Genomic DNA, 21,385 nt, shown 5'->3' on the forward strand with positions numbered 1-21,385 from the left:
CTTTCAGGATGTCCTACTGCTGCTAGTTACACCAGCATGCTAGATCAGCTGCCTGTGGCCATGGGAATCTGATTGTAGCCTTGGTATGGAGGGACCCTTAATTTGATGCTATATAATGGTGTTTGAGCAGCCTCCACCTTGTCAGCAGTATCAATAGACAATATTGATGTAAGCCCATTCAGAGAGGAAGGGGACAGAATAGGGTTTGGGGGTCACTGCCTAATGTGTGGGAATGAGTCTGGCAGGTTTTCTATACTTCCCTGTTCTTTACTAGTAGAGCAGTGGCGACTAACTTAACACTGTTCTGACTCTTCCTTGTCCAGAACAGTGACCTGGCTGCCTTCTTTACCATGTGACAAATAGAGAAAAAATGCTTAGTTGTCTTTCATGGAACAAATTTCAGGATCCACACACTGCCAGATCTCTCACAAGAAGTGAACCTCTGGAATAACTGGGTATAGACCCCATGTACCCTTAATTCCTTGATGAGTGAAATAATACTAAATTGTATGTAATATCTGTATAGCACTTTGAAAATGTAAAATGCTAGGTGCTGAAGTGGGTAATGCTCCAGCACCGGTCTGAGATGGGGAGCAGAGTAAACTGAGGACTGGGGATGTGGTAAAACATGCTAGTGTACTAGAGGACAGATCTGATAAGACTCTGAAACGACATGCTTCTTCCTCTTCCCTTAAACTGTTTCCTTTAATTGTGTTTCATTCTTTGCATAATTTCTTTCTGTTGAAATGAAACAGTAGAACTTTTTTTTTTTTTTTTTTTTTTTTTTTAATTCACAAGTGAGAGAGCGTCAGATCCAGCTGGAGAGAAGTGCCAGAGCTCAGTTTGTGAGAGTTCCCACTCGCTTTGAGCTCTGACCTAAACACATTCAGCCCCATGGATCATTGCCATAGAACTGGTGCTGGATTGCTGTTATCTTGGGGCTTGTAAGGCAAGATACTATGGATTTTGGTGTTCTAAGAATTTGTTTTGGCTGTTCACAAGTACATTTGCTAGTCCTTATCCCAAGATGCTTGGTGGATGGGGGAAATTATTCCAAGCCTTTCCTACTCCAAGATGGACAGAGTAATGAAGAAAATTAGAAAGCCTCTTATTTATGCCAAAGAGTCTAATTAAAACAGAACTCTTTATTCTCTTGCTACTATGCTTAGGCATTTAGCAGTAAATTGTGTAGCATGCATTTCACTGATCAACCTAGATCCGCAGATTTTAGTGGGAGTTATTATTTTTCAACAAGGGGTTATTGTTGGTAAGGGTCCTGTTTCTGCTCAAATGCAGGTTTAAAATATCAAATATATTGTTGTGGCCATTACAAGGAAAACCTCATTTCATTATGTTCTGGCCTTTTCTACCTAGGTACCTATCTGTCTAGTTATATATGGCCTTCATCACTACAATGTCTGAGAGCCTGTACCATAACAGTATTAGCATCCTATGCGGTACTCTCAGCCCCTTTTCTTTTTAGTAGTCACCTTCAAAACGCCTGTGCTGTAAGGGCAATAAAGCTAATTGTTTCTCTCATCAGAGAACTTCCCCCTCCCCCCCTTTCTGTAAGGGGTGGAAACTGAGTTTATTACTTTCTCTCTTAATATGTGACGCACCAAAATTAAGCCTTGTTCCATCATCCTGAGTGAACTGGCAGTATCATTACATAATGTGGAAGCTACATGAAAGCCATTAATGTGAGCAGATTTGCTGGCGGAAATGCATTGATATATTTCTTAAGACACACACCCAGGTCTTGTGTTCCTCCAAACCGTTGTCACATTTTGACATAGTTTTATGTTAGTAGCTTGTTGGCCATTTATTACTGTTTTATTACTTAATTGTTTCTTTGATCTCCTTCAGCATCATGTACTGAGTGTCCTTTTCCTGATCAGTAGGCTGATAGTGTAATTTAGTTGCCATATGTATATTCTTGCTAGTTGGGATTTGCATCTATGCAGTATCTACTGCATGGTCACCCTCTTCTAAAAATATTCTCAGTAAATTCTATGAAATCTTTTAGTTATTGTGTAACTCCCTGCTTCCACGACCATATCTGTCCTTTCATTATAGCTTATACCCAGGTGTTGTAGTGTACCTATTTTAGTTAGGCCGAAGTCCTCTTCCATTACCAGTCATTCTAGTTTACCTAGTAGCTTCTTACATTGGTATATAGAAATTGATCCTTTTTGTTTTGTCTATGTGCCCATTTTTATTTGGGCTCCTTAGTATGATTACTCTGTTACTTTTCTAGAATTTACCTCTGTTCTAAACCTGTACTCTTCTCTAGGTACTTACATGGCTTTCATCACCTTCGTACCCAAGAGTCTCCTGTTCAGCCAGAATTTCTGTTCTCTCCTTCACTGTACAATTGTATTAGGGCACCCCTAGCAGGTGCCTTTGTCCAGCTTCAGTGCTTTTTGCACGTGTCAGGTTTCCCTTAATTTCTAGTTTAAATAATCCTCCAAAACCTTATTAATTTTCTGTTCCAGCAGTCTGGCTCCATGTCTGTTAAATGGATCCCATCCCTCTTGTACAGGTTCCCCCTTTCCATAAAGAGTTTCTTTTGTGATAAATAAGTTTAAGCCTCTCCTCTTTTCACCATCTTCTCACCCAGATACTGAACGTTCCCCCATCTCGTTGTCCCTTTGCATAGAACTGGAAGTATTTCAGAGACGCCTACAATAGAGGACCTGGACAAAAGCTGCCTTCCTAGTAATTTAAATGTAGCTTCCAGTATCATTCTCCTGCGCTTTACTGCATCATTGATACCATGTGTACAAGGACTAGAATCCCCCTCCCTAGCACTTACTGGAATTTTTTTTTTTAGATGGGTCATGAGATCTGCCACCTTCACAGCTGGCAGGTGAGTCACAAACTGTTTTTATGGTCACCAGATAACCAGCTATTGATATTTCTAATGATAGGTCATTCACTCACCAGGGCCTGTGCATCTCACAACAGTATTCTGAACTCCTGGACTCAACTCCTTGGCGTTTGAGGAGGAATCAATTGCCTCTACCTCTATTGGAAGCTGGTCCCAGACTAGGACTTTGACCTTCCATTCCATTTTCGTTCTCTCCCACTGTGAGACTGGCTTCCTCACTTGAAGATTGAGGCAAGCAGCTTGGAGATGGCCCCACTCCACGGTGTGCCTATTTCCTGTCTTTTTAATAAATCTCTCCCTCTCTTACTCCAGTTTAGCAACTCTGACCTTAAGCGGCTGCCCATGGGGTCTGGAAACTATGAGCTCTCTTCCTCAGCTGCATTACATACTCAATTTGGCCACAAGATGAGTAGTTCTATATTCTTCAGTCTGTACAGTACATGGGGGCAGGCAGCCTGTACACTGATATACTCTGCTGCTGATCTTCTATTTCCATAATTCAGTGGGGTTTTTAGTTTGTGAGCATGTATTGGGTTGAACAGAATCTTTATTAGAAGCTCCGTAGCTTAGTTAATTTAACAGATTTCCTTTGCAGTAGTCCATTAACGAATTAAGCTGCCTATTCCCACTCAATCTAAACTCCCTACTCCTCATCGGTGTCTCTCCTCTCTCTTTGGCCCTTTTCGGAAGGCCATAGTGTGTACACATGAATTGGCAATGTGGCAGTTCGATACCATGTTGGATAGATCCATTTTTGTCACTTTAAATCTCTTTTATAACTTCCCTCCCAAAATGCAAAAGAATGGTGCAAATATTAGATAGATTATTGACCTGCTACTGGCTGAATTTTGTAATCATTACACAAGCAACATTTCCATTGAAGGCAGTGAGAATCTTGCCTGCCTCAGAACTGTAATACTAGACTCTGATTTACATAGGCCATCCTTTTATTCTTATAAATTCCCAATATTAATATTCTACTCTGTGTTCTCTGATACCTGGTGTTCTTGTGTGTATTTGCACACTAATCTTTTTAGTTGTGTGTTGGGAATTGGGTTTGTAATGTGCACCATTGGCTGCCTTTGGGAGTTCATCATTTTGCAGATAAAAACAGGGACCAGTTTCAACATTTTAGGTCTAGATTATGATGAACTAATCAGGAGACATGGTAGCTGCTGTGCTGTGTTCTTGGCTTGTATATGCTGTAATATATGAACCTATAGCTAGCACTTTGAATGCTCTTGCATTTAGGAACATCTTATTCTGATGAGTTAATAATCCCTCTCTGTCCACTGAAATTCTAGAGTTCATTGCCTAACCACAAATGGTCTTTATTTCATAACTTCTGTTTGATTCCATTGTGTTAGAATAGAAAGCCTGAAGAAACAAAATGTTGTGAAGCTCATTTTTAACATACCTCCGATTTTTAAATGAAAAAGGAGCTCGGCCTTTGTAGGCAGCACTTAAGACATCAAGAATTGTTAATTTTAATAATCCATAACAGTAATTTCATATGTTGTCTCTTTAGGAAGAATGTACTCCTCCTTTAGATGGTTTTTATCATATCTTGCACCATGTGAATTAATTTTAAACTTCTGGCAAGTAATGAACATTATAACCCAACTAGAAATCAAACCTTGGAGGTCTATGCACTCCTGCGTAGAACTGCCCTTCATGTGAGTTACACACTCATACTGAGAGGCGAGGCAGCTGGGTCAACACTGGGATAGGTCATGAAATTGCACCCCTGTAGTGCACATGGCCGCACCATGTGGACACATGCTTAGAAATGTTTAGATGGGCAGATAGATGCACTTGTGCTGGGTCAAAATGGGAGTGCCAATTTAAGGAATTGTTTTCAAAAAGCATTCTTCCTTATAGATGTCTGTGGATCTCTTGTGTGTATTAGATAGCTATACAGGCGAGTCTCATCTTACACAGGGGTTCCGTTCCGCGGTTAGCGCGTAAAGCGAAAACCACGTATAGTCAAAATTACATTGAGTTGAACGGCGGGCGGAATTGCCCGCACTACAGGTACAGTATTAAAATTGTTGTTCTCTTTTTTGTTTTTTGTTGTTTTTGCTTTTGCTTTTGCTGACAGCGTAAAGCTGAAATTGCGCATGTTAAATGCGCGTATGATGCGACAGACCTGTATTCAAATATTAATGAACCATCCTCTGGTCCTGCTATTCTTTCCTGCTCTTTTTAATTGACTTGTCTTGTGGAAGCCATAGCTCGAAAACAGAGCCTACAGTGCTAGCACCACGGCGGCAGTTTTTCTGCTGGACACAAGTGAATGGCAAGTCGTGTGAAAATTTGTGAAAGGGAGGCGTATTCACCTTCTCAATTCTCTGCACGACGCATTGCAACTCTGAGTATGTTGGAAGATCTAGTTCTCTGCAGTGTTACACGGTTACTATAGGCCCAGTCTTGTAGTCCATTGAGGGACTACGCCTTATTCCCATGAATAGTCCCATTGAAGCTTTAGGGACTGCTCATGTAAGGGTTACTGGCTGCAGCCCTATATTGTTAATGTTCAGAGCTCTTTAGTAACTTTCAGTTAGCTATCTGCCATGGGGCTGTGAACTGGATGAGTCTCACTCTGCTTTAAAGATAAAAAAAACATAGTTGCCTGAATTTTGGCCATTTCACATTCTGAAACCCAAACCAATCTGTCCTTTAAGATTCACTAATTACTATTTTGTGTACACATTTTTATACACAAAATCTGAATCAATATCAGGAAATGATTTATGCTGCTGGAAATGCATCTAGTTAGCTAATACATTGATGAGAATCCTTTAAAGTCCAGTATAATTTTGTCCTTCTCGTAAAAGCAAGGAAACACTCAAAATGAAGGCAGGAAGAGAGGAAATGTGACTACAAATTTTGTAAAAATGGAAACAAAACAAGTCATGGGAATGAAGTGAGGCCTTGCAGATGAGGCACAGAATTACTTTATGTACAATTTGATGAACAGTGATTTTTTTTTTATAGTGGCAAATGGTCTATGTTAAGATGTACACAAAGCAGTGCCGTAGGGTTGTGAGCTGTATCCTCTTGGTAAAGCTTGCTGAGAAGCAAGAGGTTTGGTTGTTTTTTAATTTCCTCTTGATTTTGTTTGCCTGCAATTTGCAATAACAAAATGTTAGCATCAATAAATTGTACTTTAGTAAGTCACTTTTTCACAAAAGACAGATCTGAAGCAAAACTTTTTAAACTGCCAACTGAGACCTGTGATTCAGTATTTCAACATTGTCTATTTTCTGATGATGCTTATTTCCATTCCAGTTCTTGTGATCTGATGATTAACCCAGTGAAGTAATATATAATCATTTAACCATCCCTTGCCTGTCTTGCAGTAGTCACAGGAAATCTATTCCCAAACCAAAAAAACAAATCTTCTTTGATAGCAACATAGTGAGAAAAAAAATACTGTAATGTTAGGGTGAATGAATCATAGTAGCGGAGAAGAGAGGAGAGGAAAGTCTAGATTCTTTAATTTTGGGGGAATATGTTTTGCCTGTAAGTAGTTGAACTTTATGTATTTCTTTATTTTAAAGTAAGAAATAGATTAATTATATGAGAGTTAATTGTTTTATTAAACACTAAAGAATATATTGGAAAAGAAGCTTTTCCCAACACCAGTCTTTTCTCTTGTGCGCTTGTATTGTGAAATAGGTAAAAGTTGTGAAACTGATGATTGTCGTGTCTGAGAAATGAAACTTAAGAGGGGTTTTTTATTATTGCAGATGTTCTAAAAAATTGACAAATTAAATTTGAGGAAGGAATAAAGTTTTCTGCATTTGTTTCCATTAAAATAAGCTGCTAAACAGTGCAACTGCATAACTTCATAGTGATTCTAACCTGTATATTGCTATCCAATATACTTATGTAGCTGTGATTTTATTTTAGTTTGGAGTAAAGTACAAAATGTACAGATCGTAAACAGATAAAATTAGTTTAATTTTTTTCAACTTAAAATAGTGCTGTCTTTTTAAGTTTTATTTTAAACATAATGAAAAAAACAGGAGAAAGAGAGAGAATCTTAAACTGAAAATAGTTGACATGAAAAGTAAATAACTAAAGTTGTCTATAACATGGAATATTTTACTGTTACTTCTGAAAAAAGGCTTTAAAAAAGAATAAAATTAGCTTTTTACAATTGTCCTTAATTTTTGTAAATCACGTTTTCTGACATGGAAAATGTTTGTTCCTCTCTGGAAGAAAATATTTTAATTTAAGGCAGACTGTTCACTTTTTGAATTGTAGGTGATTGTATTAGATTACAAACATCTTTTAAAGCATAAGCATTTACTTTTTAAAAGGAAAATTAAAGTAAAATGTTAATTTATATTTATGCTGCTTAGCATAGACTCAAAATCTATCTGTAATTTAGTTATATTATAATTATGTTCTATAAATGTTTTGCTAAATGTTACCTCGTAGCTCTTTTGCTAGAGGGTTTGTTTCAAATTCTAACTCATAAACATATAATAGTAAAAATTAAATGCAGTCTACTTCCGTTGTAATATAGCACATACCTGTTTGAGTAACTGGATTTTAATGTCTTATAAAATTAGTTTAAAGATGTATTAAATCTAGTTTAATACAATACTGCGTAAAAACTGTAATTGGTTTAAAGTACAAATGTCACTTTAATTCCATGAACATTGTGAAACAGTTGGCCAAATAGGAACTGAAAGTGTCATGCTCATATCCAGTATTGTTATAAAATACCTAGAGCAACATCTGATGAAATTCCTATGCAGAAGGCAGCATTTTCTTTAGTTTATCCTTTCAACAAAGATGGAAATTCTATTTTTGAAGTAAAATTGCCTTTTTTAACTATACCTTAATAGGCTTTTTCCAACATAAATTAAATTGCCAGCAGGTACGCTTTTAAAACAGTATTTCCACGTTGATCTTCATTAGGCCATTGGAATGGCTGTTTTTTTCCTTAATTCGTGTTGCTCTTAACGACTTTTATTGGTGGCTGTGTGATCATACTGAAATTTTAAAAGGGTCTCATTTCCTCTCTGCTCATCACGCCTAACTCATGTTAACCTTAGTGGAAGTTGTGTGTGTACTGAGCAAATGAGATCCTTACATGTATCACTTCTCTTACAAGTGGTTATACATTAAACTGTTTCATATTTGTTTTCAATTCAAAAATAATTTTGAAGAAATTTTAGTACGAGAAGCATTCACCCAGACTAACCAAGAGCAACGTATTTGACATATGAAAAGTTTTGGGCTATCCTATTTCATAGATCAATTGTTATTTACAGCCACAACTTTTAACTGGTGACTAAAATGTAGGTATATTTTTGTAATTATTGCATAACAAGCTGCTTTCTTTAATGCCTAGAATTTCCCTGGTTGCTTTATCCAGAAAGTCTGGCAACACAAAATCCCTTAACATAATTTCTTATAAATGCAAAAATAGAAGATAAAATGGTGGAAAGCATTGATAATCCTGCGGTAGCTTCTCAATTTATCTAAAAGGCAAGATGGTACCATGAAATGTCTCAAATATGCATTTCCATATAATTTAGTATAATCTGCTTCTTCACAGGGTCTCTTTTTCTTGGGAAGAGAGTCCAAAGCATAAAGATGAGAGAGTAAAAATATGCAACATTTATAGATACTTTCCCAAATTTAAATTTTTAGTCCCAGTCCCAATGAAGTCACTGGGAGTCTTAAGATTTAAACAGGAGCAGGAATGGGCACTTGTTTGTAACCTTCATGTGGTTTCAATAGCCTGTAAACTTAAAGTAGAAAACAAATTGGAAGGAGTTTTAAATATAACTATTTTATCCGATTTTATTTGTCAATAGAATATGTAGATAGTGGGTTATGAGATGGTATATATATATTACTATTCATATAGCAAAATTTCCCACTAGAGTATCATAGAATAGAATATCGGATGGGCACATTTTAAAAAATCCACATAAACACTAAATGCCCCGTTATCGGAGATATAAAAATCCCACTTCTTCATTTTTCTATTTTCTTTAATTTATAGTATGTATTTTAATTTTTGCTAGTCCTAATTTGGAAGTGTTCTAAAAACAGTAGTTAAAATTTCAATGATCACTCTTTCTACAAGAATAGAATTTCTAAATGGAGAACTTTTTTCAGAGTATAAAACCCACATTAAGTACAGTTGTAGTACAGATTTTAACGGTGACATAAATGTGTTTAAACAGAAAAACACGTAGGTTAGAACAATAAGCTTTTCACAGTCAGGCAGGTATCTTTAAACCTAAAATTACCATTCCAACCCAAAGAATTCAGTTAATTACTAAGAATCCTCCACAAATGTGTTGGTTAAAAAGTACCATAATGAATGGGTTTTATTTTACTGTAGTTTGGAGAAATGATGCAATGTTATAGAAAAGATCTTTATAACAAAGGTGACCAATAAGTGGAATAAATATTAAGTTGCTTAGATATTTAATTTTTTTTACTTCAAAAATGTGTGCACGTGTGAATCGCATTCATTTGCTTACTGCTGTTATTCACGAAAAATATTTGCTGTTTATATGTGTTAGCTGACGGTTCTGAAAGTTCTGTTATAATAATGAGAATAAGTTTTAAAAATGGATAGGTTGAATTACATTAGTATATCTAGCCATGAAAGGGCCGGCGGGGTGAATGTGTGTGTTAATAATCAGATTGTTAGGCAAAATACTTGCTATGAAAGAAAATTGTGTCTAACAATCTTTGTAACAGTATAAAAACATATATAATACATATATAATATCTTACTTTTGACAAAATCAGGTTATTTTATTAATGTGAACTCCCCCAATTTTAAGCACCCTAATATCAAAGTATTCCCATTTTATATTGTACATTTTGTTCCAAGCCTGAATAGATGTCTTTGCACATGGATCCACTTAAACAGACCTGTTTTAATTTGAATAACAATTGTATATTCCAGCAGGTTTCTGTTTTACTTCCTACATTTAAATAGAATTAATTTACCACTGTGGGATTACATTTTATAGTAGCTTTGATTTTAAAATAGCCATTTTATTGTCCATTTGATAAAGTGACAGACACTCTAAAGTTTATTATGTCAAATGTTTCTCTGACTTTAAAAATCAGAAAAATCAGAAAGTAAACAGCACATTAAATGACAAAGCTATTGTGTTTTAAGTGACTAAAATCCGTCTTACAGTCTTATTAGTGATAATTGTAGCCATGTTGGTTCCAGGATATTAGAGACAGGATGGATGAGGTAATATCTTTTATCGGACCAACTTCTGTTGGTGAAAGAGACAAGCTTTTGAGCTAAACAGAGCTCCATTCCATTGCATTCTTAAATTAATTCTATTCTTAATTGAATCCATTCTTAAGAGCTCTGTGTAGCTCAAAAGCTTGTCTCTTTCACCAACAGAAGTTGGTCTGATAAAAGATATTACCTCACCCACCTTGTCTTTTTATTAGTGATAAAGCATTTAGATTAAGGAATTAGTGGGAGATAGAACAGAACTGTTCACCACTATCATTTTTATAGACTTTAGTCATTTAAATGCATTATGGCACAGTTCACAGAAATATATTTTGGGGGTAGGCTACATGCGGTTAGAATGACTCTCATGCAGAGGGACTATAGGCTTAACATTGACATGATCACCTTCTTCATTGCTTTTTAAATCTCGGGTGAAATCCTAGCTCCAATAACATCCATAAGAGTTTTGCCATTAACTTTGATGGGGCCTCAGAATCTCAATTGTTGTAGCAACCAGGAGCACATGTTGTTGGAGACCCTGGTTTGAGAGTGTCTTTCCACAGTGGTAGAGACATGAGGTATTATGGAAATACTGTGTGCTAACCTCACCTTCTGAAAGTACCCTCTACCATCTGTGAGACACTGATGATGGCCTTGCAGGGATTAACCTCTTCTGCGTGTATGAGGAGTAGTGCAGTAGTGGCAGCAGCAACTCAAGGGTGTGGAAGGAAAAATATACTATTATTCTGTAATGGAGTAATCTTTACCCATGTTACATAGTTGGAAGAGTTATGTCTGCAGGAAAAACTAAAAACCGGTAACTGTAAATGTTCTGAATTTCAACTTGGCTAAACATGATGAATGTTTGGTTCACTGACGTGTCAAATTTGTGTTCTTGTCTTAACAGCTCTCTAATTACTCACTTGTAAAATACAAACCCTAGAGGACAGGTTTGAGAATATGAAATTATATGCTATATAGTGCTTAGAGATGCTTTCATTTAATTTCCATCCTTATTAATGCCCTGCTTCCTTGTTTACAGGACTTTGCCTCCCGAGCTAAACTGGCCGTCCAGAACCTGGTGCAGAAGGTTGGATTCTTTGGCATTTTGGCCTGTGCTTCAGTAAGTTCATTCCAATAAAAAAGTTTGGGGAATGTGGGGGCGGGGAAGTGTCACAGAAATGTGAATAATGTGTGGGGAATTTATTACTTACCTGCAGTGAAATAACACTAAATTGTCCATGGCTTGGTCTGGTTTTTAGCAACCCAATTTTAATCTTCACGTTCATCAAACAAGAGTTGTTCTCCATGTTAGGGGAATGGAGTGTTGGCGGTGGTAACTATTATTTGTGGAAGCACGTAGGAGCTGCAGTCATGGACCAAAACCCATTGCGCTAGGCTTGTTGCTATCCACAAGATGCGGTGGTTAGTTATATGGTAAAGCTTGTTACAGTGAAACCTGATCATACTGTGATGTTGCTGCTTCCTAAGAATTGGAAAGATTGATGGTCCCGTGTGCCTCATATTAACGTTTTCAGCAGAGTAAATGAAGTTATCTTTAAAAGCGAGTTAAATACCCATAAGCTTCTACTTCATAACAGGCAGCAGACTCTATATTAATCTGTATCGGTCTTGTCTAATGCAAGAACGTGCCATGTTGCCCACTATCCTGTGACTAGGGAGTAAGCAGGCCTGCTGCTCCTATCCTGGTTCCGTAGTGAGTGAACCAGTTCTGATTTCTGGAGGATTAGTCATAAAGAATCTGTATCCTGGTTTGTTATGACTGGTTCAGGCACTACCCGGGGTCCTGATAAAACCTTGTTTTCATTTCTGTAGATGTCTATGACGTACCTGGGCTAATAGTTCTCCGCACTTCTACATTTTAAACAAGAAGCAGGAATAGAAACATCCCCCCAAAACATAAAACTGTCTATACAAAACACAACCAGATTAAAATAGTCACCCACAGTGATTCCCCAAAATGTGTCCACAAGACATTCCCTCAGCTCACCCTACCCTAAGGAGCCTGAGAGAGCAAATGGTCTTCTAAATCAGGGGGCTGTTGGTTCAAGCACCTCTGCTAATGGCTATGGTGATGCCCTTACACAGGGAAGCAAAAGTAGCAATGTCTCACACCTTGTAGGGTTTTAATCCAGCATCTTAAAATTCACTCTGAAAGCAAACTGGAAGCTGTTAGGGAGACGGGATTTTTTTTTTCCTCCCTGCTGTTGCTGACAGATGTGATTATTGGTGGGGGTGCATTGCATATCCCAGTTGGGACCTGTTGCCATCCTTCTGCACCCCCTGTGAGCCTAGCTTTTTTATTAGCTTCCAGAACTTTAGAGGTGGCGAATAATATTCTTTGTAAAAGTTAGGGCCCTTACATTTACTTGCCAAGATCAATCTGATTACAGTTTCTGGCATGGCCCTCATCATGTAGCTGGCAAACTCCTTCCAGTTTGTTAAGCAGTCAATTATTTTTTGTCAAGGTCCACATTTCTTCATCCAGGTATAGTCCAGGGTCAGACTCCAGAGAATAATACAAAAAAACTCCACCAATAATAAGTAAGTAAAAAGATATAGGGGTCCATTCAAAAGTATCTGGCAGTCCAGATTTAGCACGCTGAATTATATTCTATAAATCTCTCAAATTAGTAAGCCTTTAGACTGCACCATTGTCAGGCCTGACTCATCATTCTGCAGTCACTATCTCGTGAGACGTTACTGAATAGACTAATTTGTCTGCTTTGTTTAATGAGAAAAACCATTTAAAAATGGGAGAGATGACTTATCAGAGCAGTTGGACTGGGTGAAATGTGGATATCGGGAAAACAGGAGAATATGTAAACGTGTGGGGAGGATGTTACTTAGTAATGCTTTTGCTTAATGTTCAGTCATTTTCTTAGTGTGATGCAGTAATACCAACTTAGGTGCATTGTATCTTACATGTGAGTTAGCCTGTCAGCTCAGTCTGCTGCTGGTGAATAGTATGCTACCCCTCTACCCCAATATAATGCTGTTCTCGGGAGCCAAAAAATCTTACCGCGTTCTAGGTGAAATCGCGTTATATCGAACTTGCTTTGATCCGCCGGAGCACGCAGCCCCGCCCCTCCGAAGCGCTGCTTTACCGCGTTCTATCTGAATTCGTGTGATATCAGGTCGCGTTGTATCAGGGTGGAGGTGTATTTGTTTTCATGCATGTGGAAATTCTGGATGACTCTAGTGTACACTTAGGGGTGAATTTCTTTTTAAAATGTAATTTTTGAATTTTGCTTATGAAAACATTACAAAGACAGCATGATACGAAGTTCTTGTGGGCAATCCTTCAAGGAAGACACTGGACAATTCTAGGGAGGCATGCGTTGTTGCCTTTGTTGACCAAAATCATTGCACACAACAGAGATTCCTTGCATTCTTTCATTCCCACCACAGGCTCCCTGTGTGCCATCTTCTCATCCATCTCTATTTCAGGGACTCCCTGAATCTCCCCATACCAGAGGCTCTGTGTCTCCCCCCTCGCCCTGCCTTGCCACATGCAAGGGGCTCTGTGTGCATTTCCCTTTCTCCCCATCATTCTTACTATTTTTGTTTTCTGGCTGGGCGATAAGTCACTCAGGGTCTTAACATTGTAAACTATATTGGGAAGATAGGCAGAGTTGAGATAGAGGTGTGTGTGTCGGGGGGGGGGGGCATTGTGCAGCGTTCTAAAATTATCACATTAGAGACTCACTCAACTCTATATTTGTATCAAAAGCCTCAAGCTTAGCCAGCAGGGCTGATTGGCCACCGTTTTATTCAATGGCAATTTGAGATGAATCATTGCCACTGTCCTGAACAGAATTCCTGCAGTTCCTATCTTGAGGAAGCTGCGGCCACCTGGCCATAAATAGTATTTGCCCAGTGTTCCCAAGTTGTTCTGTTGTTGGACAGGACTATGCTCACCGTTGGGCAAACCTTGGGGAGTCTGACAGTCTTCACTAGGGGGGAAAAAAGCATATTTTTAATCTGTTAACTTGTGACCCTAGTATGGACAACACAATCTGTAGCTTTAACACCTAGAATAAACCTCAACCAGCTAACGTCTGTTAAAGCTATAAATTACCTTGTCTGTATTAGAATTTTAACACATTAGCTAACGCATGTTAGAAACACACACATTTTCCTACTGAAGACTAGGCCAAAGCAGAATTATCCTAGCCTGTGGTATCTGCTATCCCTACCTAACCTCCAAGAACTACCCACCATTGGATTCAATGAATAGCAATTTATTTGGCATCCTATCAACTAACTAGCCCTTTACCACTACTTTGAGCCCAGATAGCTTGTCTAGATCTGTGAGGGCTCTCCAGTTTATGAACAGAATGGCAAAAGCAGCCCTAAGAGATCCCTATGATAGGCCAGTGAGAATTTCACATCCTGTGGTTAGCTTTTTCTGGCGTCCCTCCATACTCATTTTGGGTATGTCTAGATTAGGATAAAAGGAGTGTTAAGACAGCACATGTTAGCAACATATTTTAACACCCTAATGTAGGCAGTTCAACTTGTATTTTAACAGGTGTTAGCTGGTTGAGAGGAACCCTAGGTTCCCCCTAGTTAATGCATGTTCAGATACAACTTGCCCCATCTATGCTATGGTTTTCGTGTAGAGCTGTCAACCGGTTAAAAGAAATAATCACAATTAATCGCAGTTTTAATCTACAAATGTAGATTTTTTTTTTACATAACTGCACGCAAAAAAACAAAACAATGTAAAACTTTAGAGCCGACAAGTACACTCAGTCCTTCTCCTTGTTCAGCCAATTGCTAAGACAAACAAGTTTGTTTACATTTACAAGAGATAATGCTGCCCACTTATTATGTACGATGTCACCTGAAAGTGAGAACAGGCGTTTGCATGGCACCATTGTAAGATTTTTGTGTGTCAGATAGGCTAAACATTTGTATACCCATCCATGCTTCAACTTGTAGGCACTAAAGTCAATAATAATAATTTTACATTTGTAAGCTTCACTTTCACGATAGAGATTGCACTACCATACTTGTATGAGGTGAATTGAAAAATATTTCTTGTTTCTTTTTTACAGTATTTAAATATTTGTAATAAAAATTAATGTAAAATTAGCACTGCACACTTTGTATTCTGTATTGTAACTGAAATCAATATATTTGAAAAGTAGAAAAACATCCAAAAATATTTATAATAAATTTAAATTGGTATTCTATTATTATTTAACAGTGTGATTAAGACTGCAATTAATTGTGACTTTTTTAATCTAGTTAATTTGTTTTGCGTTAATCGCTTGCATTAACTGCGATTGACAGCCTTGTTTTCATGTAATAGTTACAATGTATTGGGTAATGTGATTTTTTTTTTTTAAACACCTTATAAACTAGTGTAGACTTGTTTTGTGAGAGCAATACATCTCTAGACTAGGTAAATCCAGTTAGTAGCTTTCTATAAGTAAGACGGTCATTAGTGTGGTCAAGATGCAGCTTAAGCAAAGATGGGCATGAATGGATACCATTTGATGTGTCTTGCCTTCCTAGGAAAGTGGTGGGTGCACATATGAACTTATAATTAAACTTGGAATTACTAGTCTGTAGCAACCTGTTAAATGTTAACCATATAAATTAAAACTTGAAATCTTAAATGTCAGTTTTATAGCTCTCTCAGTATCTAATTTGCCTATATTTATTTGTTCCTGTAACAAAACAGGGAAAGCACAAATACTGTGGGAAAATAGCCGTGTAATTCACTGCTACTGTAAGCAAAACATCCTTGTGTGTTTACTCACATCTGACAGATGCAGTATGCTGTGTGCTGTATGTTCAGTATCAAGTCTTGGAATTGGTTGGTCTATTCTTAGTATTATGATTCCTTCTCTAAAATGTTCTTGAAATTAAATACAAATTCAAGGAAAGTGTTTAACAATAAAGAAATTCTTTAATTTTTAATGAAATACTTTTGTTCTTTAAAGAAATATCTTTGCTTTTTAACAGAATACATATGACTATAAATACCAGAGTTTTTATGCCTTTCAGATAGAAATTATTGCAGATCATTTTGCGCACTGACTCACACGAGCAACGTGCTTGTCAGGGAGAGAATTTGATATATCACTCAAACTGCTCGCTGTGTTTTCTATGCTTTTCATATGGAAAAATGAAAAACGTCTGTTACTCTTTTATCCTCAGATTAAAAGAATAGCAATCAGAGTGGAATTGTCTGGGACATTGTCTAGCTGAAGCTTAACGATTTAAGTTATGGGCTATAATATTAACATTTTTGTGTGTTTTAAGCACGATTTTGGGATGGTTTTGAGAAAGGGGGAGGAGTTCATTTTTCAAAGTTTGAGATATTATTAAGTAAAGTGAATTTAATGTTGAGTTCTGGTTCTTTTTTCTTTCCCTTATACTTCATAGATTCCAAATCCTCTGTTTGACCTGGCAGGAATAACATGTGGCCACTTTCTGGTTCCCTTTTGGACCTTCTTTGGCGCAACCCTAATTGGGAAAGCAATAATTAAAATGCACATCCAGGCAAGTACATGTTACACCTCTTATAAAACACCGGGAGGATTTGTTTTAAGTATGAATTGCACCATTATCTCTGCAGTATTTCAGTGAGCTGTGATGACCCCTTCCTGACTCACTGTGGTGGAAATTCGTTTGGTGCAACAGATTTAAAATAAAGGTTCTGTTAGGGTTACTGTACTCAAAACTTGGGCAACTAAATCATCTATGGCTATAAACTAATAAACTCACCGCCTACACCACTCAGGAAATTGGTGGTTAGCCAAGTTATTTATCTAGGGTTTTTACAAGACGGAAAAGGCTTCATACTCATAATGAACTTACCTTTTTGGTAACACACACACACGTTCATTTTCAAAGCACTGGAATGAGCGTTTATCAGTCAGGAAGTATTTTTAAATGTTCACTTTCACTTGAGTTAAAGTTTTAAAGAAAATCCCAATAGTTTCATCCCACTGATGCATGGTCTCTGTTGAAGCCAACCTGGGGGCATGTGTTTGGACACCTTGGCCATTATTTTCAAAAGTCACTGGTGATTGAGACACTTCAAAGGGGACTGATTTTCAGAGAACAGGTACTTAATATTTTCTGAAAATGGAGCCCTTTCAATGTATATTAAGTTGGGCACCCAAAATCACTAGTCGTTTCTGAAAATTTTGATGCTAGCTTTTAAAGTAACTGGAGGAGCTTCTCACCATTCTGTTCAATGCAAGATAAATTGGTATTGTATTCAGTTACATTATAGTTATTGGTGATGCTACAGTTGGATATATGATGTGTCCCCAACTACGTCACCTGCTTTGAAATCACTAGAACAAATGTCTTGTGATTCAGCACCCCCAGTACTAATGCACTGGCCACAGTTTTATAGCTTGAATTTCTTTGTCACTTCATTAAAGTAATGATAGTGGGTGGCTGCATGAGATTACTTCTTCAATATACCCAACCAAAAGGATCTCATCCCAGACCAGAACTCTGTTAAAGGGGTATTCCTTCCACCTTATTTTTTCTGCCTTTCTATCCTACTTTGCATAGTCTTAAAATGGAGGCCAATTCATGGGTCAGAAATCATGATGTTGAGTTTATTGTGAAAAGACTTGCTCTGGTCAATGCCATTTTTGCCTTCCCTGGAATTTTGTATTTAACTAAGATGTGTATAGTTAAGATTTATTTATGCCGACTTGGAAAAGACTAAAAATAAAATAGTATCTGTGGGAAGTAATTCCTAAGAATTTTTTTTAATCTGTACAGTGAAATTAATTTGAAGAGCGTTTGCTATTCTCCATTGCTTTGCAGTATAATTTCCAGTGATCTATACTGGATAGTGAGAACAACAAATATTCCCACTTCCTTGTGCACTTACTTGGTAAACCCTTTCACGTCATAAATGTGTTTAGCTATTAGAACTACATTATGTGTATTGTCTTCTTTCAAGCAGATTGTGCAATAATCTGGATTTTGTAGTGATCTTGCTGTAAATTGGAATTTTAGGAAATGCAGTGGTCGTGGAAGAGAGTTATAATAAAATTGGAGAGAAAGCCAGTGGGTCCATAATCATTGCCATTTTATAGTTGCATTTAATTGACCCTTTTAATCTGGACCATCGAATCAAAGTTTTATTAATTTCCTTATTCAGAGTCCAGTTAATTCACTTCTCATCAGATTATACATACACTGTAGTGGAGATTGGATAAACACTATGTATCATTTTACCTACAATCTGTAAAAGGGCAAGCTATCAAATCTGACAGAAATGGGATTAACAATGGCTACATTAACAGAATTTTAACTGTAGCAAGTAGAGTAATACAATTATCATGAGGCTTTGGATTTCTCATGTAGGGCATTTATCTACTTACGGTCACCTTTCTGTCACTGAAATACATTCTTATTTTAAATTTTTAACTTTCAGTATCTAGGGCAATCGTCTCAACCAGGTCACTGCCTCTAAAGGGAGCAATAGTCTAATTTTCAAAGACAAATTTGGATACCCATGTCTCATTTATTTTGTCCCTGACTTGGTAGGTCTTTGTTCCTTACATGGCCCTTCTAGGGGATAAGGTCTTGGAACCAAAAAGATTCACTATCTTTCACTTCCATGAAATTTTGAATTTTATCTACCCAAAGGTATGTTTTATAATGGGGACATAAATTTGTCTTTCTGCACAGAGATGAGTGGTTTTTATTCATGAAAACACTGATGGAGTTGTGACATTGAGCTTCTGGGAATTTAGGTTTAGGGAGGATGTGAAATGGTTAGCAATACAGGCTGAAAAAACATTGCAAGAAATTAAATGTATGAGGAAATAGAATAACTGTTTAAAAGTAACTAGCACTTATCTGTTCTGCCTCTTTCATTGAAAAGGATGATATTGAAAAACAATGACGCTGAAAGAAAAGTTGAGGGAAAATTATCTGTAAGTGCAGAAGAAGCCATTTAATTGGAAAGGAACATAAGTTGTTGTACTCCATTGTCCTTGCTTCCCTTTTGATTAAACATTTCTCTAACTGATGTTTTCCTTCCTACAGAAACTTTTCGTTATTATAACATTCAGCAAACATATAGTGGAGCAGATGGTGTCCCTAATTGGGTGAGTAATTCTATAACTGACTAATACCTTCAGTGTTTGAGTGGAAAAATACTAGGGAGTCCAGTCTAATATGCTGAAAGTCAACTTTCTGCTAGAGGAGGCAATGCTTTACTCTCAAGTGCAAGCTTTGGCCAGCAAAGCTGGTTTAGATCTTATTTAGATCTTATTTAGATCTTAGATCTGTCATTTCTTATCCTAAAGGTTTCAACTACCTCAAGTGAAATCCTAACAGTTTGGATGGATGTAGTATGTACATACCATGTTCTTCTTATGAATTCATGACACTGCTAGCTGAAGATCTGCAGTATAATCTGGTGGCTTTCTGTGATGATATATTGTGACTCCCTGTTAGAACTGTCACTACTTGCAATACATGGTGTTCACATGTAGCTAAAGGTGGAGGCCCTTAGAAGAGACATTCCATATATTTTACTATATGAAATACCTTATAAAATTTTAGGATGAAAACCTGGGAATAGCATTGTAATCTTCTCTCTTATGAACTTTTTTTTCATTAGAGAAAGTTGCAAGCTGTTCAGGGATAAACTGTTCCTATTTTGAGAAAATACCTGTCTTTTTCCAGACTAGTGTGTTTCTTAGGAAATGATTCAGACTTCATTTAAGATAAGATTTGATTTAAAATGTCAGGGGAAGTAGAGCAAGAATACATGTAATTCCCAGTTTAAAAAAAAAAGATCATTTAAAATACAATGTATGAATGTATTAGCATGATGGGATTTAATACTGATTGAAAAGTATATTTAATCAAGCGCTGAATTTCACTATATCACTTGGGAGATTTACCCATTCAGTCAAATATGCTGTATAATTTCAAGAGCCCAAGTCAATCTGAACATCCCTTATTGGCAATCCAACAAATATGTTCCCAACACAGCCTCTCCCAATACACAGCATTAAGCGGTGTATAAAACTACATGAGTACAAACAAAATATGCAGTTAATTTGTCTCAATATACGTGACTTAGTGCAAATCATCCTGTATTGCATCACTAAATTGTGCTTAACTGTTCACAAGAAACATTTGTGTGATCAAAGATAAATGTTGCAGACTATTTTTAATACATTGTTCAGACCGCTCAGACATTAGAAGAGGTGGTTTTCATTTTTATTTAACAGTGATTTAAATACAGTATTTCATCTGATGTCTGATATACATCAGGTGTTAACAATCTGATTTAAAAATCAATTCTAAAGATGAGTGTTTACTTGCTCCTTAAGGACTTTCACTCACTTTTGAGGTCACATGATTGATAGCCAGGACTTTTTTTTTGTTGTCTAATAGTTAACTACTTTTTAGATATATAAAAAAAATTAATCTCAAGAAGAGTTTCTGGGTAGGAATGTCTGGAAATAATTGCTATTTAAATATGTAAACTTGAAGTAGTAATGTTATACAAAGAAATAGGAGTGTCTGATGCAACATTCTTGAGCACTTCACTGATGGAACAGATCTGATTTTATTGCTTCCGGAGTTTCTCATTAGGAGTCTGGATTGTAACAAACTTCAAAATGAATGTTTTGTTTTTAATATTCCTTTAAAAAAATGCTACTGGTTAGAAATCATTAATTGTCTTTTTGACATTAGCCGCTCGAAGCTGATTTGCTTTTTATCTTTGATCAACACTACTGCTGAGTAAGGTATATTTCCAAAGACTTCCTCAAATGCAATCTTTGGGCCAAAGCTAGTTTTTTCTTACTTCATCTGTCTTGGAGATAGTTTTTCATCAAATTACTTTTGAACATATTCACAAGATTTCTGCTGGATTCAGATTTTTATTAGACAGTTGATGTCAGAATTCAAAAATGTTCTTGGGAGACAGTAAGTTTTTTGGAATGTCCCAGTATCCTTGACTTTTCTCAAACACAGTCTGCTAGCATTACCTCATCAATTTCTCTCTAGAGTAGTATATAAAGCACTTAAGCAACAGCTTGCATTAGAAGTTCTTAATCATTATTAAGTACAAAGAGAATAGTCAATGATCAGTAACATTAACCTTTTTAATCACATTTATTCCATTAGTTTGACTTGAGATAGTTTGTAGTTCTGAGGTGTTGCCTTTTGCAAAACAGTGTCTAACCAGAAAGATTTTTTTTTTTTTAAGA

General features: G+C 36.7%; 1 protein-coding gene across 4 annotated transcripts in view; it reads left to right on the top strand.

Moving 5' to 3' along the window:
* Positions 1 to 21,385, top strand: part of VMP1 (vacuole membrane protein 1) — an 86,002-nt gene that overhangs the window by 49,985 nt on the left and 14,632 nt on the right. For all 4 annotated transcript variants that reach the window (XM_034752250.1, XM_034752251.1, XM_034752252.1 and 1 more), the window contains 3 exons: positions 11,179 to 11,259; positions 16,560 to 16,676; positions 19,200 to 19,261. In XM_034752250.1, coding sequence (XP_034608141.1) covers positions 11,179 to 11,259; positions 16,560 to 16,676; positions 19,200 to 19,261 — 260 coding nt within the window. The remainder of the gene's footprint in view (positions 1 to 11,178; positions 11,260 to 16,559; positions 16,677 to 19,199; positions 19,262 to 21,385) is intronic.

Source organism: Trachemys scripta, chromosome 18 (genome assembly GCF_013100865.1).
Source record: "Trachemys scripta elegans isolate TJP31775 chromosome 18, CAS_Tse_1.0, whole genome shotgun sequence".
NCBI lineage: Eukaryota > Metazoa > Chordata > Testudines > Emydidae > Trachemys > Trachemys scripta.